Source organism: Tachysurus vachellii, chromosome 9, assembly GCF_030014155.1.
Source record: "Tachysurus vachellii isolate PV-2020 chromosome 9, HZAU_Pvac_v1, whole genome shotgun sequence".
NCBI classification, from domain to species: domain Eukaryota; kingdom Metazoa; phylum Chordata; class Actinopteri; order Siluriformes; family Bagridae; genus Tachysurus; species Tachysurus vachellii.
The window spans coordinates 17,681,430-17,698,043 of NC_083468.1; the positions used below are offsets into that span (position 1 = coordinate 17,681,430).

At 38.6% G+C, this 16,614-nt stretch overlaps 3 protein-coding genes across 7 annotated transcripts; 1 reads left to right on the forward strand and 2 right to left on the reverse strand.

The window, feature by feature from the left end:
* Window positions 1-128: 128 nt before the first annotated feature.
* On the reverse strand, window positions 129-4,985 carry rnf141 (ring finger protein 141). 3 transcript variants are annotated; one of them, XM_060878033.1, is made up of 6 exons: window positions 4,867-4,985; window positions 3,642-3,836; window positions 3,324-3,432; window positions 2,734-2,915; window positions 2,019-2,126; window positions 129-1,941 (listed from the first exon to the last, which is right to left on the reverse strand). In XM_060878033.1, the coding sequence occupies exons 2-6, from the start codon at window positions 3,776-3,778 to the stop codon at window positions 1,791-1,793; spliced, it is 687 nt and encodes a 228-aa protein (XP_060734016.1). In that variant the 5' UTR covers window positions 3,779-3,836; window positions 4,867-4,985; the 3' UTR covers window positions 129-1,790. The 3 variants fall into 3 exon arrangements, with proteins under 3 accessions (XP_060734016.1, XP_060734017.1, XP_060734018.1); XM_060878034.1 differs by having other exon boundaries at window positions 4,879-4,951; XM_060878035.1 differs by lacking the exon at window positions 4,867-4,985 and adding an exon at window positions 4,724-4,744.
* Window positions 4,986-5,221: 236 nt separating this feature from the next.
* lyve1b (lymphatic vessel endothelial hyaluronic receptor 1b) lies at window positions 5,222-7,426 on the reverse strand. Of its 3 annotated transcripts, none has more exons than XM_060878634.1 (6): window positions 7,295-7,426; window positions 6,927-7,092; window positions 6,732-6,799; window positions 5,999-6,415; window positions 5,798-5,876; window positions 5,222-5,718 (listed from the first exon to the last, which is right to left on the reverse strand). In XM_060878634.1, the coding sequence occupies exons 1-6, from the start codon at window positions 7,377-7,379 to the stop codon at window positions 5,550-5,552; spliced, it is 984 nt and encodes a 327-aa protein (XP_060734617.1). In that variant the 5' UTR covers window positions 7,380-7,426; the 3' UTR covers window positions 5,222-5,549. The 3 variants fall into 3 exon arrangements, with proteins under 3 accessions (XP_060734617.1, XP_060734616.1, XP_060734615.1); XM_060878633.1 differs by having other exon boundaries at window positions 5,798-5,873; window positions 6,660-6,799; XM_060878632.1 differs by having other exon boundaries at window positions 6,660-6,799.
* A 6,259-nt stretch (window positions 7,427-13,685) lies between these two features.
* On the forward strand, window positions 13,686-16,241 carry LOC132851110 (uncharacterized). The gene is made up of 6 exons (XM_060877746.1): window positions 13,686-13,798; window positions 14,490-14,544; window positions 14,663-14,803; window positions 15,367-15,567; window positions 15,716-15,903; window positions 15,977-16,241. Exons 1-6 carry the CDS (start codon window positions 13,686-13,688, stop codon window positions 16,239-16,241), a joined length of 963 nt encoding a protein of 320 aa, XP_060733729.1.
* The last annotated feature ends 373 nt before the right edge of the window (window positions 16,242-16,614 follow it).

Sequence of the window (16,614 nt, forward strand, 5' to 3'; positions counted from 1 at the left end):
ATTTACACAGCACTGATATATTTTACATTTTTCTTTAAAACTGCATTTTGAAACTTTTTTTTTGTATAAAAGAGATTCAGCTCAACTTTTTTTTTTGAAGAAACAAGTCACCATCATAAGCTTGCAAGTGTTTCAACATTTAAAAAGTTTAATTATGAGGATTATTGTAGAATGTAGAGAAAAATATACATCCTTGTGCTGCTTTTAGATTATTATACATAAACCAGAAAATGCATTTCAACCAGCTGTCTTTTTAAATAATTAACAGCAAAAGTAATAGGGAAAAAAATATACTAGTGCAAGTCTGAATATATAATAGAAGTTAACATTTAAAAATATTCTCAGTAGTTAGAACTGCTTTTCAACATTTCACATTTTCTAGACTAAATCAAGCTAAATATTTTTTCGTAATCAAAATAATTATTGTCATATATCAGCGGTGTCCAATTTTATCCAGAAAGGGCCGGTGTGGGTGCAGGTTTTCATTCCAGCCAAGCAGAAGCCACACCAGAGTCTACTAAAAGCCAAGAACTGATTAAACAGGTGGAATCAGGTGTGACTTCTGCTTGGTTTTAAATGAAAATCTGCCCCCACACCGGCTCTTTGTGGATAAGATTAGACACCACTGTCCTATATGACACTTTAACAGAACACCTTATTAAAGCAGTCTTATAGATGTTAGTATGTTTGCCAGAAGACACACTCACTCACTCACTCATTTTCTACCGCTTATCCGAACTGCCTCGGGTCACAGGGAGCCTGTGCCTATCTCAGGCGTCATCAGGCATCAAGGCAGGATACACCCTGGACGGAGTGCCAAACCAGCGCAGGGCACACACACACACACACACACTCTCATTCACTCACACAATCACACACTACGGACAATTTTCCAGAGATGCCAGTCAACCTACCATGCATGTCTTTGTACCGGGGGAGGAAACCGGAGTACCCGGAGGAAACCCCCAAGGCACGGGGAGAACATGCAAACTCCACACACACAAGGTGGAGGCGGGAATCGAACCCCAACCCTGGAGGTGTGAGGCGAACGTGTTAACCACTAAGCCACCGTGCCCCCTGCCAGAAGACACAGGGTGTCTGAAATAAAACACCATGCACATTCTGACCATCAGTTCTCTAATGAAAGTAGCTGTAATCTTCAATTCTTTCATTCATTCCTATACACAACTTGTGAGATTAAAAAAAAGCAGCAAGTATTCAGTAAATTTCACACCATAAAAATGTTCTCAAATGTTTCTAAATGAAAGATGCTGAACAAATCACACAAACATAAATGACAATGAGCCTCATTTACCGATCTTTAAGTAATGTTGTGTGTCATTTTTTTTCTGAAGCCAAACGGAACTAAAAAAACTTCTGCTTTTGTTGTGCAAAGGTTTCAGTGAGTTTCTTCGTACTCAAGTGCATACATGACAAATGCAAATCACCCATAAAGTGCATAGTGCATTCATGGCACAGTTGATTTGCATTTAGTGATGCTCACAAAACTGACCATGACAAAAGCGTGACTAAATGATCCAGTAACACCTTCTTACGTCTATATGTTCTAAATCTTCAATAATAGAGCTCAGTAACATTATGTATATGCTCCTGGGAATCATTTAAAATAAGGTTTGTATCCAGCTTGATAAATGAGGCCCAGTGAATGCTTATTGCTGCCTGCAAATAAATCAACAACAGATCATGTCAATAACCGACAGAATTCAAAATAGCATCTTACAGTCTAATAATTAGAGATTGTGAGTGAGAAAGATTTGCAGCGTTTTAGATTAAGGTCTGTGAGGGTGGCCAGCCTCATCCGCTAGATTGAGAATGTAGCCAGCTATGTCCTCCTCTGTGGGCGCGTCAGACATTACCCAAGATTCATTGGCAGCCGTCAGCTGGATCCGACAGATGGGGCAGTTTCGACTCTGACCACTCCTACAGTGCACAGATGGCAAGTAACGCACGGGCATGCATTCTAAACAGATAAATAAAGTCTGACAGCTGGTACATACCACTTATCAATACATTTCTGACAGAAGCTGTGAGCACAGGGCAGAATAAGATCTGCTTTTCCGTCCATACAAATACAGCACTCTTCCTCATCTGTAAGCTGCTTCACCCTGTAAAATATGTGGGAAGTGTTGCACATAAGAAATAAAACACCTTGAATGTGTATAGGAAATCAACAAGCTGATGTGATGCCATGTGGGATCATTACCACCCAGATGTTGATTATTTTTCCATAACATGTCCTGAAGTGTGTTCTTCCTCTTCTACCATAAATGAAGTCATACTTTTAAATACCTTTATATTTAAATTTAATCTTGTGCCATATTTATCTCTCTTGAAAAAACCTCTCTTACCAAACTTACTCTGGAGACTGCTTCCACAAATTTGAGCTCAATGATTATACTATTCCCTTTGTAAGGCATCTTTTAACTTGTTTATTACTAGGTTTAAATGATGTGGAGCTACTAAATTTCGCTGTGTATGGTGTTACTATAAAAAAAGATAAAATATTAGAATGAGCACATTAATATTATTGTCAGAGATGTACTGTTACAGAACAGGAATAAAACTGTACATGTATGAAACATCTATAAAATCATGGCCTATCTTTTATTAAATAAATAAATAAATAAATAAATAAATAAATAAATAAATAAAAATAACATTCTCTCATGGTAGTTTGTGCAGGTTTTTTTTTTTTTTTAAATTAAACTGTACCTTCCCATCCACATGCTAGCCTGGCAGGAGGCTGCAAAAGAAAGCTGTCCAGAGGAACACTCCATACTGCCATCTGCTGCCAGCACTTCAGCTGCTTGGCTGGTGATATCTTTGTAGAGCTGAATAAACTGATACAGGTTCATAATGCGTGAAGCTTCCAGCATACCATCCTCCTTATTAATCTGTAATTAGGCAGAAAGTGTAAAATAATCTTAATGATCATGAAGAACAAATAACTATGGATAAAACCAAAACAATACAGCTTTTGGAGCAACTACATGATTAATGTGAATAGAGAAAGAGAAGATGAAAGTGATTTCATCTGCAATTATGGGTAACTATTCTATTTTTTTCTAATTATGGGTAACTACTCACTGTCAGCTAAGTCTATTTTATCTCATTTTACCCCTAATGATTATTCCCCTCTGTACTGTATGTCTCATTTCACAGTATCACCAGAACATGAGTCAACCTTGTAATTATTTTAGTTTCTATGGTTTGGAGTACATATGGTGAAAATACCGAGTGAAAATGCCCTACGGTATAAATAAAATGAGAAGGAAACGTTTGACATGTTTATTATCATTCACCTTGGTACACACTATCCTCACAGCCACTTTCCACAGAGCAGACGTGTCAGATCCAGGCTGAACCTCAAAAAGGAGATGCTTTGGTTGGCCAACTGCCAGCTTTGCAGTTCTAACAATCAGAGGCAAATGGGAGTAAATAGTCACTTTGAGGAGATTAAACAACAATATTAAAGCACAAACGGCAACTGCAGACTGTTTACATGTTACAAGGTGCTGCTACTGGAGTATGTTGCTATTTTTTGTCCACTGAGCATATAAATTAGCAGCTAAACACTTTTTTTTTTTTTTATAAAATATGATCACAAAATGGCAGCTTACACTTCATTCAACTCTGCTACATGAGCCAGAAACTCTTCATAGGTGAGATAGCTACTATCCCGTACTAATCCGGCATGTTTTAGTAGCTTCTCAGGAAGCCTGCCCATCACAGCCTGACCAGAGATTTGCTGGCCCATCTCAGCTCCACAAGGAGTACCACGCAGAGAAAACAGACCTCATTCAGTGCTCAAGGCCCTGCAAAAATCATAAATACAGTGCAACACAAAAGGACATAACTGCAAAGCAAGTTATAGATTAACAGCCTGAAAAATGTAAGCATTTTTGTACAGTACAATGTCATTATTTTCAATTATTCATTCATTCAAACCTCATCAGCAGGGCTAGCTTGTCACTGCTATTTAGTGTTGCTAGCTTACACCTCCATTGCCCCTGGTTCAATGGACTGTGGACTGCCTTCAGTGGACTGGCTAATCTGAATGTGTGAATGTGTGTGAGTATGTGAATGAGTGTGTGTGTGTGTGTGTGTGTGAGTACGGTGCCCTACAATAAGCTGGTGTCTCACCCTGGGTGCCTTCTCACATCACACCCAGTGTTCATGAAAAATCTCCCAATCCACCCTGACATGACCATGATAATGCAGCTCACTGGAAATATATGAATGAATGAACGAACACTTCATTCACCTTAAAAGGTTTACTGCTAACCTTCATTTGGGTATCAACGTGGTACAACAACTCTCTCATGACCACATCTGTTTTAAAAATAATATATTTTAAGGTGTTATTTCATTTTTTATATCAGTGATGGATTTTTAACGTTAAAACATAGTCACCTCTCCTCTAATATGGATGGTTTATAGAATTGATTGACGGATTGTATTTTCTAAAACCCTTTAACAACAATGTACTGCTGCTATTATTATTATTATTATTTTATTATTATTACTACTACTACTACTACTAAGTTTCACCTGAGTGTTACAATGAACGTAGACTGTAACACCTAGAAATAACCAGCTAGTTCAATCACTATTCAGACACAACGTTGTAATACACACTGTGTCTAAATAAAGGCAACATAAAACGTATTTAAAAGCCACAATTAACAATAACATTATTAACCTTTAGTTTGCATTCGGACGCCAGCAACCAAATAATACGAGCTAGCAAGAGAACAACCTAACAACTCGGAGTAATAAAATATTAAACTTATTTACAGACGAGAATTATAAACGATATGTTGATGTACATAAATGGCTGCTAACCTGATGACATACATGTAATCCAAGTCAATATTTAAGGTGATTTTTTTTACCGCGAACTAGCCACTTTTTAATGATAAACACTGTCGCTTAATGATGACGTAAGCCGATGCGAAGGCTCGGTAACAAATGGCTCATGGTGCACTAAAGAATATGTAGAAAATTACAATAATACCTCGAACATAGGTTCTAGAAACTGCCGCTGATCAGCAGGAGTCACTAAAAATGCTCATTTCTAGGGTTAACCTCTAAACATGACCCAAACCATGCATATAAAAGAGAACACATTTAAAACTAGTTCCTTTGGGGGGAATTTGGAACAATTCACATTTGTAGCTTATAGGAAAAAGTGTATAGATTTCAAATAAAAAACAAAGTTTATTTCTTTAAATGTTTTTTATGATCACCAAACTGTATCATACAGTTAGTATCATTACACATACTGTGTGAAAAATGAAATGGCGGAGAACAGAAAAAGTTGATTACAAATGAATTTGACATTACGTCACATAAAAAGAGCATTTGTTTCAAACATTTGGATTTCTGAACACAACATTTACCATGCTATTTTCAGTCAAACTTATTGTATCTGATATTTACAACGTCTGGAGTCATGGATAACACTACGGCATCCGTTTTCCTTTTCCATCATATCCCATAGCATCCCATTTCTACAAGAGGAGTTCTTAGGATGATATTGTATCATCTTCCAACTGGAGAGTTATATCATCACCACAGTTACCACTGTCATTGTGTATGTCGAAATCTTGTTGCTCTGTGTGTTTCCACATCTCAGTCTCGAACATATCATTGTGGCATATCCTTTCCCATGGAGAACGACGCTGTGGTCCTTTCCTGAAAGAGATGGCACAGTGACATTCATGGAAGTTTCTTAGGGGAGCATAGTATGCGGTGGTAAACATGGTAAACATACATCTTAAAATACCAAACTGTGCCTGTTACTGCTATAATCAGGAGCATCACAAAAATGGACGACAATGCAATGGACACTGCTGTAGAGGATGGAAAGACAAAGTATTATTCCAAAGAATTTTAATAAACACTAAGAGATCCAAACATATTTCAAACATGATATTAGTTCTGAAAATGTGTCTATATTGTGACGGAGTTTTACCTCCAAAGGAAAATCCTTTTCTAAGAGGCTGTTGCCCATCTGTTTTATTAGAAGAAATGTTTACGGAGGGTGAGTTAGTAAATGGATGCGAGGAAAGATCCGTAGAAGAGAAAGAAGTAGAAAAAGGCGAAAAATTGGAAGACCGATATCCTTGTGATGTACTTGTGAGGGAAATATCAGATGGGGATGTTTGATAGATCAATGTAGTCATAGGGATGACAGTAGAAGAAAATACTGTAGGTATCACAGAAGTGCTGAAAGCAGTTGAAATAGATTGAGGAGATGGGGAGAAACCAAGGAGGTTTTTGGTTGGCTGAGTTGACAAAAAGAATGGTGGGGAAGTTGGTTTAGCTTGAGTCCTCCCATCAGACACCGATGTCATGTTTGGGGTGGTGAATGTTGTTGCTTCAGTTTGACCTGCAGGTCATAGGACACATATTTAACCTCACATGCTAAACATCTTGATAGTAGTTAGTATATGTAGCATCTAATGATAGTATCATGAGTATATGCTAGATTTATGTAAATAGTTCATTGCAATTTAATCTTAGAAATTTCAGAGTTAAAAATAATCTCAAATACTACTACTACTACTACTACTACTAATAATAATAATAATAATAATAATAATAATAATAATAATAATAATATAATAATAAACCTTTTGAATTGAAGCAAAACACATCAAATAATTGGTCAAAAGAAGCAACCCAAACAATGACTCCAACTTTACTTTGGCCACACTTTGGATTTTTCTCAGTACGAGGAATCACAGCAACTTTCTCCTTAACCCAACCATATCTATAAAGCAGAAATACAGGCTAAATTGAACATAACAGCATTGTTTATAATGTCATTTACATAAATTATATGTTTGGAAATCCATTAAATTGCAAATCTTTAGAATATATTCATGTTAGAACTGTACCTGCAAGTCTGTAAGCCGTTGTGCTGTGCAGCTTCTACTTGAGCACGAGTGGCTATACTAACACCCAGACTTGTGCATACATCTATAGCTGTAGTCGCATTGAATGTGTATTTTTGGCTCTTTAACTGGACTATGAATACATCTGAGATTCCATCTTTTGGATAAACTGTAAAATCACATAATGAAAGCCATTTAACAATACAGGCCCCTACAGTAGCTTTTGACATAAAAGACTATAGCAATTACTGCAATAAAAGTCATCAACAAGGTTCTTAGGAGCTATTTTTTTCCATAAAAGGTTATACATTCCTGTGACATATTTGTAAAAAAAAATATTTTAAAAATTCATATTAATGGATTTGTCTTACCTTGGATCTGCCTAAGATCTAGACTGGCTGTGCAAAGCACCAGAGGCAGAAAAGTTAACAAAACTAGACATACTCTGGACCTCATTTTGTCTTCCCTGAAATTTTGTTTTGCACTGAATGTACTAGCATACTGCAAGCATCATTATCCATAGCAAAAGTCTGAAACAGGAAACATGAGACAGAGGATGTCCTGTCAGAAGACCTTCGAAATGAGGCCAGGAGGGTTTGGATACACAAGAGCAAAGGTCATAAAACCTATAATGGCTCAATTATTCCTCTTATTTTGGTTGGCAGGTTTTGCAGTTGCACGTAACAAAGTCACCATCTCTTCGCCTATAATGAGCTGACTAATGATGAGCCTATGTATGCAAAATTTATCCAAGTTTGTCTTTTTCAGCAATTCTATCAGAGGAATTTTACTTGTGTGTGAGGGCAAGGGCAGTGCATACCAGCTTCAAATTCAACTAATAAAAAAATTCAAATTTATCACATGAAATTTTACACATTTCCATATCAATAGCTGATAATAAAAGTAGATAGTTTAATATTGGATGCTCTCCCTGTGTCTATGTGGGTTTCATTAACTGGCCCTTGGTGTGTGTGTGTGTGTGTAGGCTTTGCAACCTTAAGCAAATTTCCAGGAACACAATTAAGTTGCTTGTCTTCCTGCCTAATGACACCACTATTCATGTTATTCATGTTATTTCCTTAGTTTTTTTTACATACCTTCCTCTGCTGATCAAGTGCAATATATATATATATATATATATATATATATATATATATATATATATATATATATATATATATATATATATATATATACACAATGCAAATTAATTATTTAAAAATCATACAATGTGATTACATGCTTTGTAAGTGGGCAAACCTGCAAAATCAGCAGTGTATCAAATACTTGTTCTCCCCACTGTATATATATATGTGTATATATGGTGATGTTTGCACAAGATATGTGCAAAATAAACTCAGCTCATCTGTTAGAGAAGTGTTGTGTATTTGGTGCATCAAAGGAAAAAAATCTAATAATAATAATAATAATAATAATAATAATAATATAATATTTTTTAAGGGAAGATCATGTTCCTGCTGATTGACACTATATATTATTTTACCAGAATACCATAAACCAAAATGTCTTTAATGCAAAGAGAAAAGCAACAGACAATGATGATTGAGGATACCATAGCATGTGATTTACAAATCATTAATGAGCCTTTGTGCTCTGTGGATATGGGTAGGGTCAGCCTTGAAGAGACCACTCCCATCAGGATAGAAATGTTTCATCATAGGCTAAAGGTAATTAATTCAATTCAATTCAATTTAAATTTATTTGTATAGCTCTTTTAACAATAGACAATGTCTCAAAGCAGATTAACGTTACAATTGTGCAAAGATAAATACAAAGAATCAAGATTAATATTAGACTTATATTTAAAAGTGTTTGTGTTTATCCCCAATGAGCAAGCCTGAGGTGACTGAGGCAAATGTGGCAAGGACAAACTTCCTTAGATGAAAGAGTCAAAAGGGGATCATCCTCATTTGGAGGATGTGATAATGAATAATGTTCTTTCTATGTTCAAATACTGTACAGTCTGACAATTGTATATTGATTAGGAGGCTGTTGTCCTTAAAGACCAAATGGAGTTGGCATCTCCTCTTTGAATCCTCATGAAGCAGAATCCAACTGGAGCTGGTATATCTCTGGATGACTCAGGATCCTCGCAGGGTTGGCCTCTTCTCACCAAAATCTTCATAAAGGGGAACACAACTGTAGCTGGCACAATCTCTGGATGCCTCGGGGTGGGTAGAAAAAGAGAGGCAAGTGGAGAGGAATCAGATTAGCTGCTGTTCATAATATTAACCAAAACTAGATAATAATGTCAAGTCAGTTCAAGTAATGTCAAGTCAAGTCATGTGCATCTATTGGAGCACACGGTTATAGGATGTATTTAGTGTATGCCTGGCTAAAGAGATATGTCTTTAATCTACATTTAAACGGGGAGAGTGTGTGTGATCCCCGAACACTGTCAGGAAGACTATTCCAAAGTTTAGGAGCTAAATACGAAAATGCTCTACCACCTTTAGTAGACTTCAAAATTCTGGGAACTACCAGAGGTCCTGAGTTTTGTGATCTCAGAGAGTGTTTTATTGTAGCCTGTTAGAAGGCTGGTTTTATACATAGGAGTTAAACCATCTTGTATGTAAATAGCAGCAATTTGTAATCAATTCTAAGATTAACGGGTAGCCAATATAGAGATGATAAAATTGGGGATATTTGATAAAATTTCTTGACCTAGTAAGAATTCTAAAGGTTGCCTTTTGGACTAACTGTAGCCTATTTATTACAGATGTAGGACAACCACCTAGAAATGCATTACAAAACTTTTCTGTTTCTGGAAGTTGACTCAAATCATGGCAAAATTCCAACAAAGACAACAGATTTCTGCATAACAACTGTATAATCTTTACCTACAGTATGTACTTCTGGAAACATTTCCAGACACCTAAAGAACAGCTGCTTTTCTGTTTTTCCTTTAGCATCACAGTTATTGAATGTGTGCTTTCTGTCACTGTTTCCAAACCTGTTTGGAAATCTCATTTAATCTCTATATCATAGATCTATAGATCAAAATATCACTTCACTCTAATCACTTCATACTGAAACACAAGTTTGCCTTAATGACTTAAGCTCTTAAGACAGATGTGGCCCAACAATGAACCCTCGTTTAAAAGTACTTAGATCTTCTCATCTTACCTCTTGTCTTGATTCAAAATCAAGATCAACAAGCATTTAACAAAGACCACAGAACTCAAGCATATGCACAATCATAATGTTTCTTCACTCCATTTTCCCCTCTTGGCATCATCCATTTGAACACAGTGATTTAAAAATGGAAACATTTAATGGAAAAATTTCAACATTAATTCATTATTTCATCTTTTTGCTGTAATCTTATAGTCTTATAGTGAAAGTTTTTAATCTCCATCGTTTATGACTTCCAAAGCTGTTATTTAAATCCTGGATAATGAAGAGCCTAATAGGTCAATAGTTTTAACACTGCAACCCTTCTAGGGCTACATGAATAATATATTGGTAACGGAAAGGTTTGTGAATCACTCATGAGCACAACGCTTGTAGAGTTTCAAACTCAGTCATCAGCATGGCATGGCAATGTTGCCTAGCAGACCTGTAGTGTTGGGGTCACCCTGTGCTATTTATTGACTTGCGTATTTACATGCTTACATGATTTCATGCTACTCTACTGTCTGTGTTTTTCGATATACAAGTCAACAGCTGATTAAATATGTTTAACTATTTATGAGTACAAAGACATAGCACATTAAAAGTTTAAAATACTAAAAGTAAATACTAATATAGATGTAATCAGTATAATTTGTTTAAAGAGTAAGACAGGTAAATAAGTAGCTACAGCGGGTGGAGATGGATCTGGTGGTATTAGATATAGCAGGAATAGGCTTTGTTTCACCTTCTATGCATGCATAGAGTTTCTGCCCCTCATGAAAAGGTATCCGATGGCCTCATCAATTAGTAAAAAGACCTGTCAGAGCGCATGTCTTCACATGTCCAACGGTACACAGATGGGAGTATTTTTCTTAACTCCAGCCCAGCATCAGCAGCACACTTACACTGTTAACTGTTCAAAGTATCTTAAAAATTTTAAAACCTGGTGTACATGAACACCATGAGCCTGAGGACCGTGTCTCATGGGGACCTTCAGAATCTGTCTCTGTCAAAACTTCCAGCTTCGGACAACATGTTCAAGTCCTACTCGGTCAGCAGTAATATAGGGAGCCGATTTGGAAAAGAGAGCATGGAGGAGATCAAAGGAGTGTCTAAACTGTCTCATCCTCCTCGAAGGCCTGTGAGAGCAGTGAGGCCGGTGAGCGCGCTCAGTGTCAGCGGCTCCTTCATCCAGATTAACCACCTGCAAGGAGAGCTGGTACGCAAGAGAAAGGTGAGCACTGACCGAAGCTAATCAAAAATGCATAGAGTTCCTGATTATTTCTTACCCTGGATTCCATGTCATGGGACATTTATTATGATTTATTTGTTGAGGTGTGAAGTTCTCTGTGTACTACCATGGTTTACGGGGTTGCACCACACACACAACAACTCTGGTGTGCAATTTTACTACCAGAGATCACATAGGGCAAAGTAAAACCTCCAGTGTAATTTTCCCAGTCCCTTGTTTTTGTTCTCAGAATCCTGACTCACCTGGCTAAAAAGTGGTACATAAAATAACAACCTATGGTGAGCTAGTTAATAGTTAATAGTTAATATCAATAGTTAATTAACTAGCTATCATTTCTGTCAGGGGTGGCAGGTAGAGGAGGACCCAAATACAGCGTTATCAAATAAGAGTCTTTAATGAAAAGCCAAACAATAATAGTAAGCAAAGTTCAGACAAGCAATATGGAGTATGCAGAGAGAGGCAAAGAAAAACACACAATAGTGAGAAATAATCCTGGAGCATAGAGACATTGCAGGGTAGGCAAAAACAGCAATAGAACAGACTAATAATCCCAACAGCAATCAGACTAATATAGAGAAGGGAGAGGCAACATCAAACAAAGTCCAATAATCCACTTCCAGCAAACTGGGCAATATAGAGCAGGCAAAGTCAAACACAGTCCTGAGGCGGTGGGAGCCTTTGGTGCATTTTATTGTCCCTGGGGCTCCTCTGGGATAAATCAGAAGCATCTACCTCTATGATAAACTGATGAGAGGGATTCTGTATGGTAAGGATAGGGGCAGAAGTGAAGAAGAGCTTGAGCTTGATAAAGGCTTGATTGACATCTGGGGTCCAAGTAAAGAGGTGTTGTGGTGAGGTGAGCTGGTGCAAGGGTGTGGCAATGCAGCAACATTGATAAAAAAATCCCTTGACTTGGGTTGGGGTCCATCTCAACGCTCCTGGCCGATAGTTTGAACCTCAAGAAGCTTCTCCTGATCATGTGAAAATCACATTTTTCAGCCTTAACATACACCATCAATTTGGGTGGAGGCACTGGAATACTGAGCGGACGTGCTGATTGTGCACCTCCAGAGTGTGAGAAAAGATGAGATGAAAAATGAGGACAGTTGAGCATGTCCCTGAGGACATCATTAACATATGCTTGGAACACTGCCAGTGCCTTGTTGAGGTCGAATGACATCAACGTCCAGTTTGGAAAAGATGGTGGCCCCCTGAACAAACTTGAACATCGATGTCATGAGTAGCAGGGGGTAGGGTTCTTGATGGTTATTCTGTTCAAGCCCTGGTAGTCAATGCCGTCTTATACACAAAGAGGAATCTGGTGCCCACTAGGGATAAAGAGGGACGGATGATAATTCCTGAATATATTTAGTCATGGCCTCTCTCTCAGGACTGGTCAGGTGATAGGGGAGGTGAGGTGCCTGGCAGAAGATTGATGGCACAGTCATAGGGTCTATGAGGCAGCAGGGATGTGGCTTGGGCTTTGCTGAAAGCTTCTCCAAGATGGGAGTGGTATATAGGAGGCTTGTCACCCGGGACCAGTGCAGGAAGTGACAGGTTAAAGTAGTGGAGACAGAAGATTGTGGGCTTGGTGCTGGCTCCTTATTCAATGACGAGCTCTGCCTTTTGCTGGACAGTAGAAGGCAAAGTGACCCACCTCCCCACAGTACAGACAGAGGTCATTGGCATATCTTCTCTCCTCATTGGCAGGGGACAGGTGGCTGTGGCCTGCCTCCATGACTTGAGGTGCAGGTGGGAGGTGGAGAGAAGGCTGCCAGGTACAACGGGTCTGCTGTCCCTCTCGACTTTCTTGTCGAATTTGCATGGCCAGGGAGATTATATTGTCCAGCTCAGTTGGTAGCTCACAGGCAGCGAGTTTGTCTTGAGTTTGGGTGCTAGCTGTTGAAAGAAGGCGACATAAAAGGCTGTGGCATTCCACTCGCTGTCCCAGATGGCCGTACAGAAATCCACTGCAAACTCGGTCAGCAGTCCCATGGGACATCTCAAACAAGGCTCGGGTGGCATTTACCTTAGGTAAGGTAGATTCAAAAACCTTGTGGAGTTTGGTGGAAAAGTGTCATACGAAGTGAAGATGGGTGACTGACAGCAAGGAGGTGAATTGGAGCAATCTCGTTTGAAGAAGAAAGGTTGGAGCTCAAAGATCACTGAGCACTGCACCAGAAATGCACGGCATAACCCAGGTTCTCTGGAGAAAGGTTGAGGGTTCAAGCCCGCTTCTGGATGCTCCAGAAGCGGTCTTGATGTGGGCGCTGGCACTGGTGGGGTATAGATTTTGGTGTAAATGAGGAGGTGGGGCAGAAGTGAGCTGGATCATATGGCATATCTATTCATGCATGGCTAAGGTGATGTCTTAGATGGTGGCACTTCTGAGTGGCAGAGTTTTGAGACAGGGTGTCGAGGAGAGCCTGCATGCTCTGGGGGCCTGCTGGGTCCATTGCTGTCCAGATGGTACTGCCAGGTGTGACAGGTAGAGGAGGACCCATATGCAGGACACGGTCAGAGTCAAATTAGAGTCTTTAATGATTAGCCAAACAATAACTAATAGTAAGCAAAGTCCTGACAAACAATATGGAGTATGCAGAGAGAGGCAAAACACACAATAGTGAATAATAATCCAGGAGCATAGAGACAGAGCAGGGTAGGCAAAAATAGTGACAGAGTCAAACACAGTCCAATAATCCAATTCCAGGGAACATGGCAGGCAGAGGTAACATTAAACACGGTGTAATAATTAAATACCAGTGAACAGAGCAATATTGGCAGAGGCAATGTCAGAAACAGTTCAAGTCCAAATCAAGTCTAAATACCGAGAACAGTGCAATGCTGGGCAGGCAGGAAAAGCAACGGTGGGCAGGTAGTTCACATCAGGCAGAAGTGTCACAAGGCAGGCAGAAACAAACCCAAAATTAGGCAAGGCAGAAAAGGAAACAAAGGTGGGATGCCTGAATGAGCAAACTGAGCAGCTACCATAAGATGCTATGATAGCTTTTTGTTTTACATTAAGTAAAATTGTTTTAGAATTGAATTATTTTGTCAGTTACACAAATATCCAGTGTTAATGCAGGTTTTCATAAGAGTCAAGCAGAAACCATGCCAGATTTCACTGTTTAATCAGTTAACATTGGATTTCTGTAGAATCAGGTGTGTCTTCTGCATAGTTGGAATGAACACCTGCACCCACACCGGTTCTTCAGTTACATTTACAGCAGCAAAGTGTGTTGCAATCATAGTTGAATACCAAATGAATATATATTTATCTACTGGACAACTAAGTATAAAAAAGTAAAAGCTATCTATTTGCCCACTCCTGACTACCTTCCCATGTCATTAGGAATGTGAGGACCTAAAAAAAGAAAACAAGTACCTATCCAGTGAGATTCACATGGAGAGGATCATGATGAGAACCGAGAGTGAGCTTACCATGAGGAACCTTAGAAGCCTCAACCAGGAACTACAGGCTGAAGTTAAAGAGGTACACAATTTTAGAGATCTGATATTAAAGCAGGTTAAAATGGAAAAATCACTTGCTCTGGTTTCTTAGCAGTTTGCTAAATCCTATACTATAGATGCCATTTCAGCATGTAAATGTAAACATAAACATCTCCAACACAGTGCAGAAATGTCATAGATGATAAATTGTATCATTTGGAAGATATTAGTGTATCTATAAATGCCATAGGGGCAGAAATTTACATTTACATTACATTTATTACATACAGATCGGTCACGAACGTAATCCCTACTGGACATAGCCTCAAATATCTTAACATAGAGAAAAAGTGAAGGTTTATAATAGACCTTATTTTAATAAGTGCCTATATTAAAAATTGTATTGTACAATTAATCACAGTCTTCAAAAAAATGTTATACCTAGTAAATGTTTTTGTATTTTCCTAGCTCAGAGTTGCTCTGAGATCGGTCCTGAATCACTCTTAACATAAGATTCCTAGTTAGGAATTTTTAAGCTAAGTTAGCACGTCTCTGACCTCTCTTTATGAATACGGGCCCTGGTTTATTTTCTCTTGGTGCTATTAGTTAAAACAAAAGCTGCATCTGAGCCAGCAGAGGGTGACTATGTGCTCCAAGGCAGTGGAGGAGGCAGACAAGTCCCGAAGTGAGGCAGAAAAGAACCGAACTCTGGCAGAGGCTCGTGCACTAGGAAGCAAAGGAGAGAGAGATGCAGCACTGGCTGACAAAGTAGAACTTAGTGAAGAGCTACACAATTTGAGTAAAGAGGTACGCACACGTATGTCTCAACATGGACCAATGTGTGAAGATTCATACTTCCTCTTTTCCCTCTGTATTAATGAAGTGTGTTTGTATAGCGACACACACTGTTTAATTTTAATTAAATATCAGCTTGTTTTAACCCTGATTTCTGTAGCACAAAAACACACAGCTGCTTCTGGCCCAGACTGAAAAAAAATACTTTGAGACCATGTTGAAACTGGACAGGGTGTCTGGAGAGAAAGAGTTTCTCCTAAAGGAGAGCAAGGAACTGGAGGATGAGAGGAGCAAATTACGGCAGAATATCAAAGAGCTGACTGACGAGAATGCAACAATCAAAGAAAAGTGAGAACACTTATCACTGAATTAAAGACATGTTGCTGAAGTGTATTTGCACTAACAAGCATTTGGAATGTAGGGAGGTGATCTGGAGACGCAGGGCTGCTGCTGCTGAGGAACAGAGCGAGAGGGCCATTAAAGAGCAGCAGCAGGCTGAGCATGAGTGCAGACTGGCCAAGAGAGAGAAAGACAAATCAGTTAGTGAGTGTCTCAGCTGGCGGGAAAAACACCAAGCACTGGCAGACATCTTCAGGGAGCAGGAAGACCTCATATCACAGAGGCAGAACAAAGCAGTAAGTCACAATAATGGTCCAATTATAGACAGAAGGTCGACTTCCATCTGAACCTCTTGGAACCATTTGTATACTGTATTAATATAAATCAGTTTCATCATGTTTTTTTAATCCAGTGTCAAGCAAATATAAAAAGCTACATTCTTTGTATGGCTGAAAGTGACCAGAGGATTAAGATCCTAAAGAACCATGATGGAACTCCAAGAAACTTCACGGTAATCTGTTTTCCATGCCATAAACCTTTACTAACTAAAATAAAAAACAAATGTCCAGCTCTGATTAGATTTTTAACTACTTAGGAGGGGGATCCTGTGTATATCTCAACAGCTCAAGCCAGTGATGAGGATTCAGAAAAGAGTTCAGGAAGGTACATTACTTAATTACATGTCCCATTTTTAGCTAGTGAATTTAATTTTTTTTTTAC

What these genes read in the sequence shown, in the direction of transcription:
- rnf141 (XM_060878033.1), bottom strand. Translation starts at nt 3,778, where the DNA reads ATGGGCCAGCAAATCTCTGGTCAGGCTGTGATGGGCAGGCTTCCTGAG. An exon ending in TGAGGATAGTGTGTACCAAG is followed by an intron (nt 2,916 to 3,323) that starts GTGAATGATAAT and finishes GCCTAATTACAG; the next exon opens with ATTAATAAGGAGGATGGTAT. An exon ending in GCTAGCATGTGGATGGGAAG is followed by an intron (nt 2,127 to 2,733) that starts GTACAGTTTAAT and finishes CATATTTTACAG; the next exon opens with GGTGAAGCAGCTTACAGATG.
- lyve1b (XM_060878632.1), bottom strand. Translation starts at nt 7,379, where the DNA reads ATGAGGTCCAGAGTATGTCTAGTTTTGTTAACTTTTCTGCCTCTGGTG. An exon ending in AACGGCTTACAGACTTGCAG is followed by an intron (nt 6,800 to 6,926) that starts GTACAGTTCTAA and finishes TCTGCTTTATAG; the next exon opens with ATATGGTTGGGTTAAGGAGA. An exon ending in GTTTTGCTTCAATTCAAAAG is followed by an intron (nt 6,416 to 6,659) that starts GTTTATTATTAT and finishes TATGACCTGCAG; the next exon opens with GTCAAACTGAAGCAACAACA.
- LOC132851110 (XM_060877746.1), top strand. Translation starts at nt 13,686, where the DNA reads ATGGTGGCACTTCTGAGTGGCAGAGTTTTGAGACAGGGTGTCGAGGAG. An exon ending in TACAGGCTGAAGTTAAAGAG is followed by an intron (nt 14,804 to 15,366) that starts GTACACAATTTT and finishes TGGTGCTATTAG; the next exon opens with TTAAAACAAAAGCTGCATCT. An exon ending in TACACAATTTGAGTAAAGAG is followed by an intron (nt 15,568 to 15,715) that starts GTACGCACACGT and finishes TGATTTCTGTAG; the next exon opens with CACAAAAACACACAGCTGCT.